The sequence below is a fragment of the Wasmannia auropunctata genome, unplaced genomic scaffold (genome assembly GCF_000956235.1).
Source record: "Wasmannia auropunctata unplaced genomic scaffold, wasmannia.A_1.0 LD336078.1, whole genome shotgun sequence".
Taxonomy (NCBI): domain Eukaryota; kingdom Metazoa; phylum Arthropoda; class Insecta; order Hymenoptera; family Formicidae; genus Wasmannia; species Wasmannia auropunctata.
Window position 1 is genome coordinate 3,533,527 of NW_012026812.1, and position 21,493 is coordinate 3,555,019.

At 37.2% G+C, this 21,493-nt stretch overlaps 2 protein-coding genes across 3 annotated transcripts in view; one reads left to right on the forward strand and one right to left on the reverse strand.

The window, feature by feature from the left end:
* LOC105449117 overlaps nucleotides 1-21,493 on the forward strand; it is a 246,648-nt gene that overhangs the window by 679 nt on the left and 224,476 nt on the right. Inside the window, exon 2 of the mRNA XM_011688116.1 lies at nucleotides 18,650-18,771. The gene's annotated coding sequence lies outside the window, so the exon portion shown is untranslated. The remainder of the gene's footprint in view (nucleotides 1-18,649; nucleotides 18,772-21,493) is intronic.
* Nucleotides 6-11,626, reverse strand: LOC105448983 (mucin-5AC-like). Of its 2 annotated transcripts, XM_011687914.1 has the most exons (10): nucleotides 11,044-11,626; nucleotides 6,155-6,285; nucleotides 5,551-5,908; nucleotides 4,953-5,151; nucleotides 4,730-4,767; nucleotides 4,442-4,639; nucleotides 3,883-4,192; nucleotides 2,993-3,534; nucleotides 2,229-2,859; nucleotides 6-1,261 (listed from the first exon to the last, which is right to left on the reverse strand). In XM_011687914.1, the coding sequence occupies exons 1-10, from the start codon at nucleotides 11,064-11,066 to the stop codon at nucleotides 896-898; spliced, it is 2,796 nt and encodes a 931-aa protein (XP_011686216.1). In that variant the 5' UTR covers nucleotides 11,067-11,626; the 3' UTR covers nucleotides 6-895. The 2 variants fall into 2 exon arrangements, with proteins under 2 accessions (XP_011686216.1, XP_011686215.1); XM_011687913.1 differs by having other exon boundaries at nucleotides 4,442-4,767.

Consider the following 21,493-nt stretch of genomic DNA (forward strand, 5'->3'; position numbering starts at 1 on the left):
AGAAATTATTTGTTTATTTATTTATTTATTTAGTATGCGCGAGATTAATCGCAACGTTTATCTATAATTCTATAATATGCGAGTAGAACATTTTATTACTATGTGTCATTTTGAATTAATATGTGCAGATGTTATAAACATCAAATGTATTTAAAGAGATCTTTAAAATATTTAATTAAATATCTATTTACGAGATTTCTATAGATATTTGTACGTCCTGTCAATTTTGTATTACGTTAGATCTGTTTAAATACATTTGATATTTATAATATTGCATTATTATATTATATATATTATATAATATTAATTCAAAATGACATAAATACAATACGAAATTAAGTTTACGAAGTATTATTTCGATTTTGATTGAAAAACGCTAATTCAGATATTTTACATATTTACTCTCTACAGAAATGTAATATTGGAAGGTAATGATTAATTACTTATTTTAAGTACTAAAAGCACTGAGCAACAGTGCTCTTAGTATTCAGAATAAATAATTTTTAATATTAAATTGAATTTCTGTGGATTATATATGTCGTATGATAGACGCACGTTCTCGTCAGGGCAATTAAAATACTATTACAAATTTAAATTCTTCAAAAGAAGCTGTTTTCGCAAAAAAACACTATGTACACCTGCCGTTTTCGTCGTGACACGCGAGATGCCGTTTTATCGGTCAGAGAAACATATGAGGAAAAACATTATGAGTAAAAGGAAAGATCTCCGAGGTTGGCATTTGATATATTATTTAGTTAAGGGAACGCCTAATTTATATGAGATAATTTATACTCTTCTATCTTCGCGACGTGATTAATTGTTGGGAATCGTCATTCGGATCCTCGGACGAGTGCTTGATTCGCGGAGTTCGAGATGTCGGGGTGTCCTCCTTTATTCAGGCGACTATTTGACCTGGACGTCGCGGCTGTATCCTGCGTCGGGGCGCTAGGAGACCGCTCAGACCGCGCGTCTCCTCGTGCTTCGTGCTGGCCGCCGTGCTGGTCTCGGTTAAAACCACTTCGGTCGGTTCGGTCTCGCTAGCGGTGGTCTCCTCCTCGGAGGCAGTCTCCTCCTGGCTCGATTGGACAGCCGGGGTCTCTGTTACCTTGCGTCGCGGCAACAGCGGCGATCTTCTGATCGTCGGCGGCAACGGCGATTTTGTCGTGGTCTTCGGTTGCACCTGCAGCCGATTACGGTTGCGCAGTTTGTTCAGAGGATTCGATGTGGTGGATCGGGCCGGCGGGCTGGTCTCCGCTGGTGCCTGAGGAACAGAGATGATTAGTTGAGCAATTTATGCAAGATTTAAACGTTATTTCTCGGAATTTGATATTCTACTGAAACATGACTAAAATATATGAAAAATATAAGAAATAACTTCCGAATTCTGTTATTATGTACTAGAATTTTAAAAAAAAGAATAATAATTATAATATAATTTAAGAATACATTTTATAAGTAAATAAATTCTTCAGGTGCGATAAATTTAAAAATAGATTATGAAAGACATATGAAAAATATAGTTTTTTAGAATTTTAAATTAGCTATTTATCATAACGAAGCTAGTTTCATTCTTTGCTATTTTCAATCTTTCTCTCTCCCTTTTTTCTCTGCAGTTTCTATTTTTCGATCTATTATTCTTATCAGTGCTCAGCACTTGTAATTCATGACAACCGCGAAGTTGTAAAATCGAAAGGTGAAAAGCGATCGCGAACCGTCTCTCGCCGTCTCGTCGATGACATTTCGAAAGGCCATCCAGTGAAAGTAAACTCGAAGAGTGACTTTATCGAGTGACATCACGGTGTCCTCGTACCTAATCTTGCGAAGTATGCAGTTATCTCGCGACGATACACATATACATACATATTTGAGATAGAATTTCAGATTTAATCTTACCACCTTTGGCATGCGGAATTGCTAGTAAATCGAGAGAAAGAGATATCTGCATAATTATATACGATTTGCTCGGTAACAAACGTTGATTAAATAGTCGGTGTGTATAATCCAATTAGTTAAAACATATCTTTTATCAGTAATATACAAAATTAATATCTTTAATAAACTTTAAATTTTGAAATACATTGAAAGAAATATATTTTTAAATATCTCTTATCAGTAATATACAAAATTAATATCTTTAATAAATTTTCAATTTTGAAATACATTGAAAGAAATATATTTTTATATAAAAAAAGAAAAGTATCAAAAATGCAAATGCGTAAAATTCCAACCTCATGAGTTTCCTCTTCGGTTCCTTCTCCAGCTGGTTCCTCGACGGACCCTTCAGGGGCTTCCGGTGCGAGCGTTGTCGTGGTCGTCTGTCCCGGTTTTTGCCTCAGATTGACCCTATTGCCACCCGGTCTGATGGCCGGTCTGATCGCGGGCGCGCCAGGAAGTCTCGTGCGAACGGCGGATTTGGGGGATGCACTTTCCGGCGCGGTCTGGGCGACGATCTGACCGTTTTCGGAATGCGTCGCTCCCTCCTGGGGTTCCTCGCCTCCCGACGTGGATGTGGTCGGTCGTCCGCGTCTCCGATTGATGTTTAGCTTATTGAAGGTAGGTCGTGCCGGTGCAGCTGCCGTTGCACCGTTTGACGGCGCCGTTGTTGTGGAGACGGGGATTCTGCCGCCGGTAGGTGCGCGGAATCTGCCGCGACCGGCTGGCGGTTTCTCCGCATTCGTCGACCCAGCGGTCTCCTTTTGCACGGTATCCTCCTCGATCGGCTTGTGATTGCCGCCCGGCCGAGGTCGCTTGAATCCACCACCGTTCGAACCATTGCTGCCGAAACGTGCTCGGGTTTTTTGGGTCGACTCTAAAGGTGCTTCGGTCGTGCTAATGCCGACCGAACCGTTGGACTTGAACCTGGTGAAAATTATGTAATTGTATAATGAAGCGAAATTATGTGTATAATTCTCATTACTAGGAGACTCATAAAACGAATTTTTAAAATAAGTAGACATACAAAAAAAGAATTAATTCTTTAATAAAAATATACCGATTTCTCGAGATAGCTGGACCGCCAATTCCAGGTCGTCGGAATTTCCCTCTTCCTACAGGAACTTGAGTAGTGCTGGTCGGTGGTTCCGTGGTCGTTGTCGTTGTAGTCGTCGGTTCGGTCGTCGTTGTCGTCGTCGTCGTCGTGCTGGTGGACTCATTAACGATCGTAGAATCGGCCAGATCCGCCGTTGTTGTCAAGTCAGTCGTGATCTCATCGTCGGATACCGTTGTGCTGTCTCCGGCTGTTTCGTTGGCTTCACTGCTGGACGCGTCTATCAAATTACTCTGTCCTTGCTGCAAGAAGGCGTAAAGATCCAGGGCAACCTTGTCCATAACAGACGGATATTCGGTTGTTGGATTATCCGTGGAGTCAGCAGTAACGCTGGGATAAATCGGCGAAGCTTCCGTCTCGCCGGACTCTTGTGTCCTGTTCTCCAAAGATACACGTTTGTTGCCGGATCTTTCCGGTGCGGCAGTCTCCTCATCATCGTCCTCCGCGCTAAAACGTATCGGCTGACCTCTGCTCAATTCTACTCCGGCCTGAAAATTGATTAGTTCGTGTAAAGTTATTTATTTTATTACTGCAAAATACCTTCATAACTTAAAAATGCAGTCTGAATTATGACGAAATTAATAAAATTGTGTTATAAAATATTTGCTAATCTAATTAATCATTAAAAATGCATTTAATATTTTTTCACATTCAAATTAGTTTTCGCAGATTGTATTGTATCATATTTTAATTGTTTAAACGTTAATGTTTCCATTTCTGTTATTAATTTAATGTATTTATATTAGAATATTTAATTAATGATTGATTTTTAAATTAGAATGTAATTCTGTATATTTAAATATCTTTTTTAAATTTATTTTAATTAAAATAATTACCTCAGCCGATGCTGTGGTGCTCAGACGTCTTCTAGGAGTCGGTGTATCATCGACAACTTCTTCGACAGGAGCAGGTTCTTGAATTCTCTGTGGTCTTCCGCGGTTTCTGCTCAAAAGTTTCTCCTCGTTGTCCTCATTGGGGGTAACACCTAAGAATCTAACAGGTCCTTTTGGTAAGGTTTGCGGAAACTCAGGACCCTCTTGATGGGTCCGGAAACTGCTGGAATCAACCAGATCGAGACTCGGTCGCGGTCGGTTACTACGAGTTCGCGAAGGTTCCGTTGTGCCTGTATTGTGATTCGATCGCGATCTGTTAACAATCAACCGTATAATTAATCGTATAATTATCATATTTTACATTGAAACATAAAGTTGTTGACGATGAAAATGTTGAACACACAGCTTTACTAAAGAGAAAATGTGAATATATTTCTAGAAAATATTTTACTTACAATTAAGAGAAATATCGCTTTTTTTTTTAAACTGTCGATATATATTGTTATGGATGTAATTGTGAACACATAGATTTTATTAAATGCCACACAATTGTGATAAATACCTCGGTGGGAAACGAGTGTTCGCCGGTAGTCTTTCATCGGAAATGTCTTCAGTTTCGACCAATTGTCTGCCTCTATTACCATTTCTATTTGGAATGACCTCGTTATTGCTAGGCTCCACGGTGCTCGACCTCTCCACGGTACTGTACTTGCTTCTGTTGTTGTTGGCGGTGGCTACTCTCCTGGGCGCCGAGGTTGTTCTGGAAGGAATGTCGTAAGAATTCGTCACAGGCGAACCCGCGGTACCTGCTTTGTTTTCATCCTCCTCATCGTAGTAATAATACACATACTCGTATTCGTAATCCTTCCCGTTCGGTCCTTTCTTCACCTATTCGATATGAAAAGGAGCAAGAGTTACGATTTGATCGAAAATGTTCTGAGAGAGAATATAAAAATAGAATTATACATGTTTTATGTTTATTCTTTAAGGACAATTTCCGTCGCATACATTTTATCCCACTAAACTAAACATAAGTATAAAAAGTATAATTAATTCATTAATTTTTAATATACCTGAATACGAGAATTTGTACCAGCCGGTACCAAACTCACGTCACCCAGATCCCCGAAATTCGCGTCCGAAAAACGCGCATAGCCATCTTTGCTATCCTCTCGTATAATGTTTACGGGAACGAAATCAAAGAGACTGTCTTTGCTACGTGCTTCACGTGGAGTTGTCAGGATGGGTAACATAGTTGTCGGATATTCCGCACTAAAGATATGCAAATAATATTTCATCATTATTGGAATATAAAAAAAATATATATTTTTTTGTATTAAATATGAAGAAAAATTAAACAGAGAGAGAGAGAGAGAGAGAGAGAGAGAGAGAGAGAGAATATAGTTTACGAAACTATATTACGTTCTTTTAAATAAAACAGGTAAATTCTTTTAAACAAGAATAGAGAATATTTTATTTTTTCTTTAAATATTTAAATATCGATAAAAATCTAAAGAAATTATTATAGAATTAAGAAAAATATTAGTATAATCAATGAATATTTAGTGTAATCAATTAATTATTTATCGATCATTACGAATCGTCAGAAATTTATATCTTCGTTTCATTTATAGAATTCGCGATCAAGTCAGTTATTCAAAAATATTTTACCTGACGTAGACTCCCGGAATAACTTCATCCTGTTCGGTCGGCCGCGGCCTTTTAGAGTCAATTTTCTTTATTCTGCCTTCCTGCAGAACCTTGCCAGTGTCGCTAAAATTCTCGAGCTCGACTCGCGCTTGTCTTTTAGCGGTGAGACTCTCCAAGTCATCCTCTTCGGTCAAATCCAAACGTCTGGCAGGTTCAAGAGTAGCCGCTTTTTTCTCGACATTCTCGAATTTCTGAGTGACTTTCTTAACTTGTTTATTGTCTTTAAACGCGACTTTTTTTTCGTCAATATATTCGTCATCGTCATCGTCATCCAATGGTTTCGCTACGTTTTCCGGCAATTTGTGCGATGTCACAAATTCTGAAAGTTCGTCAAAATTTATACCATTTTATTCAAACGCTAAAAATTTAATAAACTGTAATAATTCTCGGTCGAATGTCACAAGTTTAAGAGCACCAGTAATGATTTAGAAAAAAACGAGATAAAACAAGAACCTATTATTCTTATTTTATTTAATGTTAAATTAATTTATCTCGCATTTGAACTTGTGAGTTAATCCGCGGTTTCGAAATTTTTATTTATTAAAATGCTGTGCAATCTCTCTACCTTCAATCGCGATGGCCCGCGGTGGTTGATATGTCGTTGCTGCAACATTTTTTCGAGTCAAATTGTCATCTGATATCTGCACGACATCCGATGGACTGCCCGCTAGTGTGCCCGCAATGACGCCGCATATTCTGCAAATTTTAATACAAAGACGCATTATTAATAAATCTAACGTGATTACTTTTACGCGTGTCATAAGGTACAAAGAAAGTCTAAGTATTTAATGATTAATCTCCGCAGTAGATCTATGTTTTATTGTTCAAATTGATATACAGTTAATATAAAGAGAGTACGAAAGAAAGTTATCATATTATCGTACGGTATAATGACGCATCATCAGCGAAAGTGATAAGGCGCGTGTGAGATGTAGGGAGGCAAGGTGTAAACGATGGCGGCATGTGTATAGCTAATGCAAGATTTGATTGGTGGTGAAAGTTCACATCTGGTCGTCGAATCGCAAGCTGCATCCGACGCTCGACTGATTCTCATCGGTCACTCGATTCTTCACACCCGTTACGCAAAAATTAGTTCATCAATAACGCAAAATTCGAACGTCATTCAACAATATTTCAGCAACTTGAAGAATTTTGTAATAATTAAACTGAAGAAAGTAGCATACTCTGTAAAAAATTTCATTTTGCTGAAGCAGAAAATAATTCGCGAAGCGGATTGAATTATTTTAATATTCGGAAAAATTCTATTATTATTGATTTCATTTTTTGAAAAAAAATATTAAGATCGTCTAATGTTCATTTAAGCCAGCATACGGATACCAGCATACGACCTCGTCCCCCTTTTTCCCAAGGTTGCCGAAATTCGTGATCACAGCTTTCACAGTTGTTGAACTTTTAACTTCATTAACATCCATTTATTTTTATTACAGCGCGTAACAGCGATAAAATCTTGACATTTTAAAAATATTTTCTACATTTCTCGTAGAAAAAGTTTTCTCAAAAAAGTAGAGAGAGAGAGAGAGAGAGTTTTGAACAAAGTTGGAAAAAGTGTTGTAAGACGATAAGAATCTTGAATTTATGGCATTGTATTCACAAGGACGATCGGTTACAATCGGTATCATTTCCTTCATGAATGAAGGAGAGCCGCTTCTGAAATTAACACGAATGCTCAGAGCTTTTTTCCCTCAGTAAAATGTGGCTGGCAAGGATACTATATATATAGTCACGGAATTATCATTTTAAAAGGCAATTCTCTGACGCAATACTATATGTGTTTCTTTAATGCAAAGTGTTAGGGTGACTTATGTATTTTAATATTAATAGTTTTGCATCGATAGTTACAATTTGCCTTGCTATATTATTATTTTTACGCTTAAAATGGTAAAATTTAATTTTTGTAACATTTTCTACTGTGATTTCTACTGTGCGTAATTATTCTCATTTTTCCTATAACTATTAATCTTTCTAGATTAAAGAAAATGCTTTATTTTTATTGCATCAATATAATGGTATCAATATTTACCATTTTGTAATTAATTTGCATCTTATGGAAAGAGAAATAAGCCTACGACATTTACAACAGGAAATCGTTGTTGAATATGCACCGTTCCGTTTGAGCGATCTTCCGGTACAAGAATAATTTACAACTGGAATACATTTACAAATAAAGTAGAACAAATTATAAGATACGTTCTTTCGCTACTATACGATCGAGCCAGATATAGGACCGATAAATAGCAGTATGTGAATAGAATTTATAAATCTGTTCTTTTTCAATCGTTTAGGAATATAGTTTCTCTGATTCACAATTTTTCTCTGCAGTGATTCAACATTTCATAATTTGCAGCTTTATGTAGTTTATTGGATGGACAAATATTATAAATACAAATATTTATATGTATATGCAAAATATTCTATGCCTAGCAAATCTTTATCTCACTTCAGAATTCTGAAATTCTGTCATCAATAAATTATATTTAATTATTTCCAATATTCAATTTCTAATATTTTATAATTACAGTTTAAAATTGATGTAGATATCTACAAAAATTTTAACTTTAAATATTTATAATTCGCTAATCATCAGAAACGATACTATAAGAAAAATTTAAGTTTGATAATTAAGGGATCAAGGGACACATAAGGGCGCATCCCATAACTCAATCTTAGACCGAAAATGGACGTTTAATGCAAGAATTTATCGCGAAATCGTATGGAGAAAGCGGTCTCGCTTACAAGCGTATCTGCATAAACATACTGCGTATACGTAGGTATATCCAGTGGCACGAGACACTGGCATTACGTAAGTCACAATATTACGGCAAAAGCCTATTACCAGCCCGTAAATGTTTTTTCGTGCCGCCTACGAAATACGGCTCTCTACGAATAAATTTGCTGAAAGTTAATAGGAAAAAAATGCAAAATTCTGATTATCTAAAATTTCTATCAATTTTCTTTTCGCTCTTTTTTATCTATCATCACATATTAGATATTATAATAGATCGCATTTAAAAATATATGTAACAATTTAATTATTCAAAGAGATCCAGTAATATAATAATAATATAGGTACGGCTTTCAGCTAATATAATAAACTGTTTTTTCAAACAGTTAAAGCTACTCGAAATTTAACTAATCTTCTAGCATTTCTGTTTTTTTTAAATTAATTCTATGACTTTATTTAATATTTTAATATTAATGGATTCAAGATCAGGTTTTTCGTGGCAATATTTGCAGTTATTTTTATTTCGGATAGTATCGTAAAATCGAAAGGTGAATAATGAGGCATTTAAAGTATTTATTAATGTTAACTTTTTTTTGCGTATCAGCAGTTCTTTATCTGATGTTTAAAATTATACAAAAGAATATATTAATTTTATTATTTAAAATACTACATAATTTTATTTCTGAAGTAATATATCTATTATTAAATATAGATTATATAAAAAAATATTTTATTTACATATATTAGTATATTTCATAGGAAAATAACTTTTTTCAACAATGCAACATTATTATTAATATCATTGGAATGCATCTAATGACGTGCTTTACCTAGAGTAAAGCGTTATAAATTCATATATTTGTGACGCTCTCACTAAACATGTGTAATGTGGAGCCAAAGTGCGTGTGGTCTGACTATTACTCGCTTGTGTTATTTCGTTATAAATCTCGCTTGGAAAAATTTTAGATTGATTTAATAATAAAACACTTGAAATTCTTGAAAATCAAACGCATGTAGAATGGGGCGGATTAATTTAATTGCTCTTTAATTTATATTTTGTTAAATGCATTAAAATAATTATAGAATATAAAAGGTATATAAGCAGATAGAAAATAAATTGCCAGTAACTGGTCAGTAACTGGATTCTTGGTTATTTGTTTTTATTTATTAATTTTTTATTTAAGTCTATATATTTTATGCATACATAAATTTATTTTCTTTATTTATATTTATATTAACACATATATATATATATTTTTTTTTAATTCTTACTTTACATATTTCAATTTATACATGATTGAACATCGTAAGATATGATCCAGTTGGATTAATTTCTTTCTTTGATCGACAGTTTAAAATTGAGGGCACGTCTGGAAATTTCTTCAAAATAAATTATACATACACATTCGCCTGAATGAAACTGTAAGTAATTGGCGTATCTAAGAGAGTGAGTCGTTGATTGAGCGCTCCTTTCGCTACGATAATTCTCGTAATTCAGAAGCGTAATATCCCCTCTGCCCATGAAAAACCGCTTTTCTCCGTATCTATAATCATTTATAATCATTAGCCGTGATTTTATATGAGTCGTTTAACAAGAATTTTTTTATTATTCGCATAGGTTACGGTAGAATTAGACATCGATTAATGTGAATCTTACAAATGATGCATATATATCAGAATAATTTTCTTGATACATTAGCATATCCTAATTACTGAGTCCTTGAATAATCATTAATATAAAAAAATCAAAATAAAGAGGCAATTAAAATTGTATGTCAAATATATTTTGTTTCATTGTTCGTTTCCATTCGAAGCAAAATTTGCATAACTCTTTGTATTGCGTGCAAAAGTATAGAAACATTATAATAGATATTATAGTGTCAAGAAAAAAAATTAAATGAAAAAGTGACTGTAAAATATTTGATAGTATTTATATAAAATAACACGTAAACAGGAACTAATTTAGAAATGCAGTGCATAGCATGTTGGTTACATCAAAGATACGCATGAAGTGTTAACTGAAACTTAATTATCATTTTCAGTGAATGTAGAAAGGAATTTTTCTAGAGAAATTCAGATTCAAACAAACTGTGTCGAATTTATAATTCTATATTCTTATTCGTGGATAACCAGCATTCGGTAATAAAGTTTTTGTAACTTCCTGAATTTTTAATGTATATATATTTGAAACTTTTAATATTTAAAACGTTTTTAATGGTTAAAAATAATATCGTGTGTTTTATATAACTTCCATTTATGTGTATTTTTAATATGATTTAATCCGTTATCTCGGATAAGTACAATCTTTGAATTTTAATAGATTAGATAATTCTTGAATTATCAATTGAATTACATACATATTAGAATTTTAGAATTCATTTTAAAAAGAACTTTCAGATATTAATATCTCTACGAAAACATGTAGATTTTTTTATGTTTTACTATTATATTTGCAGGCTTGCATTTGTGTATATAGAGAATTTACATACATGAAATACTCTTAATATATGTATATTATCAAGTTATTTTTTTATTTCTTTCGAAATAAGATTCTGTAAAGTTCTCTGTAAAGTAGCTAACTCAGTTATGTGCTTAAATTTCTCACAACCAAGATTTGATTTCACAAAGATCTAATTCTCACACACACCCGTCATTGAGATCGCACTCTCAGATTAAAAAGAGAAGGACTGTTGATTAGTCGAGTTACTCACAGGAGCACGCTTCTTAGCCACATGTCTGCACTGCACACAGTTCTCTTCCTCGTCCTGCTCGCCTTTCCTCGTTCCGCTCCCGCCGTGATACGCGAACAGCTGCTTCAGGTTAACGAAACTCTTCCCGATATCAGTATCCGGCAGTATTTCGACACTCTCGAAAATATACTCTGCGAGTATACTATTGATGCTCTACTTATGTGTATGTATCGTCACCGGACACTCGCGATCATCTCTGACCTCTGTCCTCTTCCCGATCGGATCGCGACCGGCACTTGTCTTCCAGCTGCACGCGAAGGGACCTAGCCGTCGATATATTCACTGGATTCTCCAGGACGTGTACGCGCGCCTCGGCTGACGTGACGGTCGTGACCCCCGTCTCAGCTTCGTGACGCGACTTCGCCGACGAGGCGCGAAACAAATGAACGAATGGCAAAGCGAACGCGCACCGATAGACGGAGAAAGACAGATCAAGTGAGAGTGTGTGCGTACGTGTGCGTTTGTACGACAGAGACGGAGAGAGGGAGAGAGAGAAAGGGAGAGGGGGAGGGGGGGAGAGAGAGAGAGAGAGAAAAGAAAAGATAAAAAGTAAAAAAAGGGGCACTAAGTAAAAGTAAGAGGTAGCCGAAGGACGTGGTGAGGGTATGAGAACGGTGGCGAATGCAGGCCTCTACTTATACCGCCACCCACCACGGCCACCCGGAGTGCACCCCACCAGCCCGTGAAAAGTGGACACCACGTAGTCGAACTCGACTCGGCTCTTGAGTCTTGGTACACACCGGGGGCCACCGGGGGACCCAGGCCAGGAGATCCTGGCTGGCTCTTCTTGGCTTGGCTGCACGTTCGCCTGGCGGCATATATCTCAGTCCCAACCACCTGACTTCTCACGATGTCTGACCCGACTTCGCGAGAAGCACCGTTTCTACTATAAGTGTGCATTGAGAAGCTCCGTTCTCTCGATCTCGCGTATTGTCTCACGTTTGCACCACAAAGCAATGTGCGATTTCGATGCAGCTGAGATTCTGTTTTAAAACTAAACATACGAAAGTAATAATAAAATAAAATTTTATTTGAGAAAATGATTAACAAGTTTCAGACGTAATATTTGCTATGGACTTTCGATGCTTGTTGATTGCTTCCCGCTGCTATTAAATGATTCTAAAAATTTCTCCTCACCGTGGCGTAAAGTTACACTCTGCTGATGCAATTTCGCCCATCCCGACAGATATCCTTGTCTCCCCTCTCTTTTTAAATCTCTTCTCACGGAGGAAGTGACTTCTCCAGTCGTGCGGGAAGGGATTTCACCGAGATTTCGAGGAACGTCTCGATTAGCACGGATGGCTTTCATAATATGCAATTTCGCCTGAATCACTTCGTGTACATCGAAAAGGCGGTTCTTGCATTAGAAATGCGAAGCCGATCGCGTCAAAGAGATCCACCGTTGAAACGGTGACAAGATAAGAAAAGGGGCACGAGACCGTGAAATGTAGAATCGCTCTTCAACGAGCTTGTCTTTTCCTCGCAGCGACAACCAGCGAAGCGCGATTCCGCCACGGATACCGAGAGCGAAAACGTGCTTGAAGGGATCGATAATCTTTATTGGGGCCATTGCATAAGCCGCTGCAGCATCTTCACTTCCTCCTACACTCGACAAAGAGATATCTCCTCGCCATGTTTATCGCCATGTTTAACTTTTATCGCCATTCTACGAAAGTTGCAAGCTCTTCCCGTCGAGTGCTAATTTATTTTTCGACACGAAAGTATTTTTTTCCTATTTTCTCAGCAATCCCCTTTACCTTATTTGATTATTTTACATGAGAAATCAAAATTGTATCAATCGTATTGCAATCTAGAATAATTTTTATACTCAAACATGTCACTCCAACAAGTTCTAAAAGTAGAAATTACACTTCAGCCACTACTTAAAAACAGAGTGACGAAACGAATCAAGATATCCGGTAAACGTCGAGATTTGATTTGCTAAGATCGTCGCACGTTCGATTCGTGTAATTAAGTTGTTGGCGAGAAATCATGCGAGACTTTTCTAACAATAATTCGCAAAGATGGTGCGCGTCGATCGTCACCGTAGGTGTCAAGGCCCAGTGAAACCGACAGCGGTATAAATTATCCAGCCTGGAGCGTCGCGCCAAGAACCAGAAGGCAGCTGCGCGGCGTTAAAGGTCTTTGCGTCTCGTTGCGCAAGAAGAATGTCGATCCATTAGGACCAGGCCGGGCTATGATAATCCGCGAGCGCGAGTGTTGAGAATATCGAACGGTCGTATTGACGGTCTGTTTTTTTTTCCGGAGGAAATTTTAATAGGCGTGTTTAGAGGGAAACGTTAGTCGTTAATATTCGAAATCTCCTAAGCGCGAGATATTCCTTGTGCCGTTAACACGATAGAAAAGTGAAGAATAAAAGTAGGAAGAGATTTTATTAGATTTCTTGACACATACACATATTTGCGATTTTATGCCTCGTCATTAATGCGATATAAATTCAGTCACTGAACTGAAATTTATCCCATTGCAGTAATTATTCTGATTGGCAGCTATATAAATTATTTTATATCAGTAAATTTGTAAAGCAGAAAGAGGAGTGAGTCTTCCAAAAGCACGAATTTGAAAGTGAAATTTTACGTATAAGACATGATGTTGCAGTTTTGTAAGTTTAATTGTTTTGAAAAGTCGAGACATCCTTTGCGATTATATCTTTGCGCTTCTCAGATACGCGATAATTGACTAGGTAGCGGAGTAGGATAAATCACGAGTCGAATCATTGACCAGATTCTTCAGTCAAGTGTTTCAATAACTACTTATATTCTCGCGGATATACGTGGACCAGAAACAGCGATTCTCCGTAGGCGTATGCATGTACACGTGTAAGAAGTCGATACATATGTATATGCACGTGTGTGTACGTGTGTTTGCGCGTATACGTACATATGTATGTATCTATGAGACTTTCTCTCGGCAAGGAGAGCACCCGTGCGCGCCCCTCGAATAGGCAGGCACGTGAAACGCGCGAGAGAACAATGTCTTTTTTGCCGCGCTATTACGCCGCGAATAGGGTGACATAACGCGAAGTTCAATTGTCGGGAACAAGCTCTTCGCTCCACGTAGGCGAACGTAACGTTCGAATATTGCATTGCCCACCGAGTGGAACGGGTCGTCGTCGCGCAGAAAGTCCGTAAAACAATATTCAAATCGCGATATCTCGTCTATTCGTCCAGCGAGAATTGATGAGGCAACCCGCGGGTGGGAGAATAAGTTCGCAGCTATGTAGAACATGATCGTTCAACTCCGCAGCCGTTGATATAACCGCGGAATATATAATCTTCACCTCGGTCCTTTCGCAAGAGGAAACTAACCGCAGCATCTCGAAAATTCGCCTAAACTCATGGCTCAATTCCTACTGGCAATATCTCGTGGCAAGTCACGTTTGCAATAAAAACACAATATCAGAATCATAACGAATCTTTCGAAAGTGTCTGTTCGCAGGATGGTATTTTCGTTCACGGAAAAAACGACAAATGCCATAGCAAGGAATAAATTGCAATTCTCATATAACTTATAAATAAATTACAAATAATTAACATAATGATATCTTCACTCTCGCAGATTGTCTCTGCAATAAAGTCCACTTAATAGTAATAATAAATTACAATACTTATATAACTTATAAATAAATTACAAATAATTAACGTAATAATATCGTCGCTCTTGCAAATTGTCACTGCAATAAAATTCATTGAATGTAAATTTATAAACACAACCGTTTTAATTTTATAATAATAAATTACAACAAAATTTTAGCTCTAACTTCGATATACATAATATAAAAAATTAATTAACTTTTTAAAATATTGAATATATAAATTTTACTTATTTTTTATTTCTTAAATTTATATTATGAAACCTGCTAATTTTTTTATTACTGCCTCAGCATTATTTAATTTTCCAGCCTGAATTTTGCTTTATGGATATGAATATGAACATCTAGAATGCAAGATACGTTCTTTAAAGTACTCGTTTGATAACGGGAAGGCACTTGTAGCGTATATGATCACAATTTGTGTATGGGCATTGAATCAGCTCGGAGACGATTGCCATTCATCGCGGCGCGTGCGATATCCGCTGCAACGTACCGCGGCGGACCTTCTGTATGCGAGTCGAAGGCTAAATACGACCGGCCATTGACTGCTACCTGCGAACTTACTTCTGCGCGCACGTGAAAATCGCCGGTGTCCAGCGACCTTGTCGAATAATAATGATCCTCTTGCTGACCGAGATCGCGTCGGGACAAACAAATCGCGCGCGAGCGAAGAAAAAAAGTTGAGAAATTTCAGGGACGACCTTTCGCACGAGTGAAATTTCCGTCTGTCGCTTGTCTCGCGGTTGTTTTATTGCCGATGTAAAATCGCGTCGAGCGTACACTTGACGACCGTCAGCGCAAGTGGCAAAAAACGTGGACGGACAATTAATGGCAACGATAATTGAAGTAGTCGAAAATTCATCTTATAAATTGCTTTCGCGAATTATTTATTTTTTTTACGTTTACTATTAATTAAAAAAAAGGAGAATCTACAAAATTTTAAAATAATTAATAATGTTACTAATTTTGATAATAAGGGATGATTCTTACTTTTGACTTATTTTCCGCTTTATTTGCGAAAAGACGTTTCCACTAGTGGATCCTAAAAGGCATGCGAAACGACCCGATGCACTTTGCGCCTCGGTCCGCAAGAGTGACGTGCTATTTTCCTTTCTATCGATAGGAGGGACTCCCGCAGGTTGCCAGCGTCGCTTTGGAACGGTTGGAACGGTTCTCGATCTCGATCGCGTGTCTCTTTATGCCGAGGTCGTTGGTACACACACACACACACACACACACATGTGCGCACTTTTAACAGAATATGTACATGGAGATATGTACACAGTATGTTCGCGAGAAACGGGGAACCTTGACTGCACTTTCGCGGAACTCGCGTTGCATCCCAATCGACCTTTAAAGGACCACAACCGATGTTTTCCCAGCCGACTTTCGAAAAGCAGTTAGAACACGCGAGTTCGCATAATACGTACCTGACTGGAATTCTCGACGCCACCGTGGATAAAGGCATTTTTAATATTTGCGCTTTACCGCGGCTTTGAAGAATCAGTGAAAAGCCTGTTTTCCAATCTGCAACTCTCTCTTTCTCTCTCGTCTCTCGTTGCGTTTCATTGTCAACCGTTTAAACCACGAAATAAGGTACTCAATTATCCTTTAAAACGGATTCCTATCCATGAAAGGATCTCGGTCACCACATTATAATTACAGATATGCGAATGTGGAATGGATCATATGAAAGGTACTTTCTCAGGAAGTAGGTGAGATTGTTTATCTCACATATTGGACCTAGAACTAAAAAAAAGTCTAATTGTCGACTTGTTCGATAGATAATTAAATGAGTAAATAATCTTTACAATATTATTGTACGCGTTCGAATTATATAGAGCTATTTCATTTTCTATTCTATGTTTTTTTTTCTCTAATTCAATTGGAAAGTACTTTCAGCTCAAAGACCCTGATGAATATTGCTCCACTTTTGATACGTAGATAAATATGTACTCTTTATCTGTATTTTCACTAAAAAGCCTTCTCGATGCCGAGAAGTCTGTCATTAGAAGGTTGTAATTAAGATCTAGATATGTATGTCACAAGACATTTAAAAAAATGCAATTCTTTTAGTTTTTCAAGTTGATGATATGCTTTAGGATGATTAACAGATAAAAAAAGTTAAAAGATAATATTTTTTGTGAAACGATGTGTTTTCTACAATAAAACTGTGAAGTCATGGTAGACTAACGTTCTCCAGTCTTATTTAGGTTTTAAAGATTTTTCTAAGGCAGCGTTTTAGAAGAGGCTTTTACCAGGCTTGTTAGTAAATATGAATTGAAAATTTTTGCATCATGTAGATTATTATATTCTATATTTTCTCACATCGTGAGTAAATACGCGTATCTAAATCTACGATTCAATGCAGATTTCGCTTATAGATTCCACTTGGTGTACGTGCATATGCTTCATAATTTCGACGTGACTTGACGAACTTGCGTGAGCGATACTGCGTGTTTCGGTGACATTGATGTTTCTATTAATAGCATCGTTTTTAACGTGATAATTTTACTGAAGTATTTTTTTTATTGTATCAGAAGAAAAACAATTCGGGTTTAATATTCATTAAATTCGAAATTGAAGTATGCTATGCTGATGCAAATTGTGACCATTTGCTTTGATCTACACATCCTGTTTTTGGCTTTTATACACAAAATAAAATATTATCTACATAATAAATATATGTGTTTTATATACAGAATAAAATAGTTTGAGTCGAAATATTAAAGACCGACTCGGCTGGAGAAATATTGATATAGAGTATCTACTAATTATTTAGATATACCAAATACATTTGGTAGTTAATTGAATATCAAAGAGTATTGCCATGTCATTAAATATCTAATATATTATTACATTGCAAAATTAAAACATAAACGAGATATAAACGGCATTCTTCAAACGTTTTCAAGTTGCAAGTAGAAAGTATTTTAATCGCATGCATCGAGAAACATAGAACGGGTGATTAATTCATGTAAAAGTCGCAGACGATGGGCTACTCGCCAGAGAAGTCAGCATTTTGAGTAGCCGCACGCTTTGCAGCTGGGCATCAAACGTTACCGATTAAATGTAAAAACATCACGACAAATGGCGTGTAGCCAATAGGTACAGTGCCGTTTTTCAGTTCGGATTCACTTTTACAAACTTTGCTTTCTCTATGAGCTGCACGAATCCGCTTCGTCGCTTCTATTTTCGAAACACGTAAAACGTGAATGAGCCTTTGTTGAAATGTTCCATTAAGAGGATAAATTTTTATTTTATTAAAGTCACTACATAAAAACTTAAGAATTTACATCAGTAATGAGTTCCGAAAAAATCAGATCATATATTTTCACATCTGTCACATTTATTTCGATTTTTTATGAAAATGTTTGTAAGTTCTTTTACGATTGACGATAGAGGACAGCTTGATTGTAAATTATATTCTTGCCCATAGGACCGCAGTTGTTTGTAAAGCTTTCGCGAATGCGACACGTCGAAGTGAAATCCCGGCATTACAAAATATCTTCTTGCATATCTAGAATCGACTAATTCATTCAATGTTAAGGACAGAAAAGAACCGGAATTTCTAGCGCGCGCGTAAATATTAATGAAGACGCGAAGACAATGGCATCATTGGCTAAAATCGCGTGTACGGTAGAATAGTCTATTACGACTTTATAAGCCATCATGCATCTCTAATGGTTTGCGTGCCGCTATTTAAAGAGGCCGGAATAGAGAGAAAGATATAAAGCGAAAAATCTTTTCAACCGAATAAACGATTTCGATTGAAGGAAATTGGGATACTTTTATTATTATACATTTACAAGACAAATAATTTCTCTTAAACGTGTTTGTTTCATCTATCTCTTGCATGTCTAAGTTAAGGGCTTTTGCCGCCGCGAATAAATCGCCAGCGGAGAGATACGACATTCGCGAGTGATAATAAAGTGTTTTCGATTTCGATTTCAGCAGAGACGAGACGACGATGATGAAATCCATCGTGGCGCCCAAAGGAATTTCATGGAAAGTGCCTCCCACTCGCCTGTCTCTCTTTCTCTCTTCCTCTCTCCGTTCGAGATCGACCGGTCCAGGTATTTTCCTTTCTCATTTATCCCGATACTCTCTCGCCCCTGACGTTAGCGCGTGTCGCGGCTAATAACGCGTACGGATCTCTCGGAAGTAATTCTCGTGTTTCCCCATTTGCAAACGCGCATTTATCACGAGCTTATGGGAGACGCGCCGAGACGTCCGTCCTCGACGGAACGTACGCATGAAAGCACACATCCGCAACGTATTTCTCTTATAATTTATTTCTCTCTTTCTTTCTCTTGCTGTCTTCGCAGGATCTACCGTTGTGTTTCCTTATGTAATGACGATATATTACTCCGTCGTAAAAGAAATAACGGGATAGAACTGTGAGAGGAGCATTATCACTGTTCGAGAGATCGAAAGCAAAATAGCGGCATAATTATCTCCATTATTTTCATCTACCGTTGCTATTACATTATAATAAGATTATTCTCCAGGTGTTTGTTTTGCTTTCAATGTATTATTTTATTGTCCAAGCAGAAAACGTTACGTATCCCGTAGGATTTAAGAAAGATATATTTATAAATTTTTTGAAGAAATTAGTTTTAACGTGAGCACTCTTTTCTTTTCTTCGACTGTGGATATTTAAAATGCATCTAATGCACGCTATCGCTTTTACGAAATGCATCCCGTCCGAGAATCGCTCGTAGAGAAAGATCTCGCGCGCGGCCGGGCATTCCGGTTTCGCGAAACCGGATATCAACTTGACCTACTTTGCACCGCGACGATCGCGAAGTTCTACATTGCGTTACGTGCATAGTGAACGCAAGGAGTATCGCAGAACTGTCGTTCACAGGGATGAGACGAATGAAAGCCGAATCGTGAATAATGGAAGCTTTTATATGAAATCAACAATTTTTTTTCGATTTTATAAATAAAAGGATGCAAATTAAGATGAGAAAATTATTATCTTTAGTTAATTTCAAGTTGAATGAAATGTCTTTTGTAAGATTAAACTAACCGATAGTGATAATTGAAGTTAATTATTTAAGGACATTTAAAGACATGGGAAAAAACGAGAAATGTGTGTTAATAAAATTCCGCTATTAATATTATGTATAGTAATGAATATTGTTGGTCTTATATTCATTGGAATTAGATTCCAGGTAAAGATATGGAATAACGTAACGATCGAGACGTCATTTCTTTATGGGTGATAGTTCTGGGATACCTTGTACACATGGTGACCTTAACATTGGTATACACGATATATACACATACCCACACGCGCGACACGTGGCACACCGTGTCGTGTGGGCGCCCAATATCAATCGCGGTGCGCCGGTGAAAACGTTATAATTATACTGTCACTCGCGTGTGCGTATTATTTTTTCTTATATACGATATGTTAATTCAATATCGCGTCGAATGCATCGTATTCACCGAGAACGATGTCGTTACTTTGCGTACGATTCTCATCGTGCGCGTTACGCAATTAGGTATTTGAGTATAAAAAGTTGCGCAAGGAGTTGGATAAAAAGCCAAATAGGCATAAGTCTCATAGGCGAATTTATCGCTGCAGTCATCGTTAGGTAATCGAGGCCGGGTTTAACAATTACAAATTCGTCACGGTGATTCGTCCGAATCCTACGGAGTAGCTTCTCGCAATTTCTGCTTTCTCGCTTACGGTAGCGTGAAGTACGTTACGCCGCGTCGCGTCAGGTTTTTCCGGATTCATCGAAAATATATTCTATTTTACAATCGAGCGAGAGCGCGTTTATTTTCCGCCGCTGTCGCATCGCCGCCTGTCGGTCCTCGCGCGCTGTTAGTCCTGCCTGCACGTTGAGCGCGCGTGGACGGATGCGATATCAGGGAAAGTGAATAAGGATCTCCTCTCCGCCCGAGAGAGAAAGTCCCCTTCCTCTTCCCCCATCTCCTTTCTCTCTCTCCGCGCGGTATTTCATTTTACTTTACCGCGCTGTGGCTCGGTGTTATTATCGTTCATTGATTTCGCCCGATCAGGATATAAAACCGTTCGAATTGCAATCCTACCCGTTACCGTCGTAAAACGTCAACGACACTTGTCGCGCCTTTTTCTTATTGACACGCGTTCAATCGAGACAGGAAAGCTGTTAGCAAACGAGACATCCTGTTCGCGATTCAAAGATCGATACCAGGCTGATTAATCGAACGATCAGAGACACGTGACACGCGATTATTCAATGTGTGCGTACTCTTGCGAATAAAAAAAAGAGTTATCTGGTTCGGGAGAAATGGAATATAATGACTATAAGTTATAAGATGTCCAAGAAATATCTGATTCTTTTTTTAAATGCTTTATTAAAAATAAAATATGCATACTTTAAATCTCTTCAAGCGACATAAAACGGAAGATGTAAGAGATATGAGATATAAAACTATTACTGTTAGGAAAATATTTTATTTTATTTTATTTGGCCTAATAAAAAGTATATTTACACGGAATTTAGACGATTTTCTTTTGCAAATTATTCTCTGTAAACATCGCTCTTATCTACTTAGCCAGCTGGTTAGTTACATTAATCAATATACTATTAGATTTCGTTTTATACCTTCTGCGTAATTCGCTCTCGCCAATACTTCTCGCCAAGCAGTAAATAACATCTCATTATTATATCATCCTGAGATGAACATATTCGCGCCGTCTTGTGTAATCCTCGGCCTCGCGAGAAATGATATATCAGAGTATCTCTTTCTAACGCAACACTCTCCTTTATCCTCGCAAATGAAATGTAATTACGAGCT